Source organism: Monopterus albus, unplaced genomic scaffold, assembly GCF_001952655.1.
Source record: "Monopterus albus unplaced genomic scaffold, M_albus_1.0 scaffold14.1, whole genome shotgun sequence".
NCBI lineage: Eukaryota > Metazoa > Chordata > Actinopteri > Synbranchiformes > Synbranchidae > Monopterus > Monopterus albus.
In genome coordinates, this window is record NW_018127894.1 from 4209048 (window position 1) to 4210467 (window position 1420).

At 38.3% G+C, this 1420-nt stretch overlaps 1 protein-coding gene across 1 annotated transcript in view; it reads right to left on the bottom strand.

The window, feature by feature from the left end:
- Positions 1-1219, bottom strand: part of myl13 (myosin, light chain 13) — a 2906-nt gene extending 1687 nt beyond the window's left edge. The window contains exon 1 of the mRNA XM_020591517.1: positions 1084-1219. Coding sequence (XP_020447173.1) covers positions 1084-1191 — 108 coding nt within the window. The 5' untranslated portion in view covers positions 1192-1219. The remainder of the gene's footprint in view (positions 1-1083) is intronic.
- Positions 1220-1420: the final 201 nt, after the last annotated feature.

Genomic DNA, 1420 nt, shown 5'->3' on the forward strand with positions numbered 1-1420 from the left:
GCTGTGTGAAACAGGCTTTATAATAATGGCACACTTTTAAAATAAAGTAACTTTCAAAGAGATAACAAGGTGGTTAAGGTAAAATCAGTACTAAAGTGTATTACATTGGTATACATTAGCATTAAAAGAGATACATTTTGCCAGCTACTGCATCCGTATGATACAATTATACAGTCTGCATTGCACACATGTTTAATGTGATATTCTAAGTCTAAAAATAAGTAATTGTTCTGAATGCCCTTGACAAGTGTTGACTATTTTTACTCAGTGTATAATTTGGATTCAGTTGGACTCTGTCTGATGTCTGGATATCTGCAAAACCCAGCCCTTCCATAAAGCTTTGTAAAAATATTATTTAACCACTTAAGCATGTTTAAAGATAGATGAATATGGATATAATTATATTTTTCTTCCTCCTGGTTTTTCCACCATTCTACCCTCTGGGGAATGGTGAGGGTGGTCTGCTATTCACAGAAATAATGAAAATCATACTGTACTTTGTGGCTGTAACCATGCTCCACTGTAACACAATGGCTTGTTCAACCAGGAAAACATTTATCCATTGAGTAGGGGCCATGTCAGCAGAAGATATTTCCATGATATTTGCTGTCAACTTATTCACCTCTGAGCTTCACCAAGAAGTCACAGCTTTTTTAACTGTATAGTACAATTTGTTATGTTGGAAGAGTATCAAATATTTTGTAAAAGCTGAGACATACCTGTGAATATACTACAAATTGCCAGGATAACCCTAGCCCATTCAAATGGCTGCACAGTCCTGTTATGCTTGCACTGCCAAGGTCAGGTCACATGGGGTCTCTAATGCTCTTTAAACACTGGCTTTGCTAGTTAGAGGTGAACAATTATATGAAATCTCTTTTTCATCCCTATTAGTATGAAGTAATCTAACTGTAACATAAATAGAAGTATTATTACTTTACCGATTTTAATGAACAAAACTGCAGATTACGTTTAATTTACAGTGTAACTAATCATCAATCTCATAAAAGATTAAAACACTCCAGTTTAACTAAATCTAAAGTCTTTCAGCACTGGTTAGTACTGCTGTTCATGTTGTTTTACCGTCACTGATGTTGGGTCAAAAACCGGGGTCTTAGGGCGCTCAGGCTCTTGGGGTTTGGGAGCTGCTGCTGGTGCAGGTTTAGGCTCTTCCTTCTTCTTAGGGGCCATTGCAAGAAGCACTCAGGAGAAAACAGGGGAAGACTGGCACAGCAGAGGGTTCCAGCACGCTGTGGGTAGAGGTTCTCATTAGAGGCTAGGTCCCTTTATCCACTGTACATAGGTGTTATCTCCACCCCTCCTTCCATGTTCAACCACACTGCCAACAAAAGGGGGAGGACTATAAAAGGATATGGCTTTGTGCTTCTATTTAAGACAAAGGTTGTTGTGTGTTTGTACA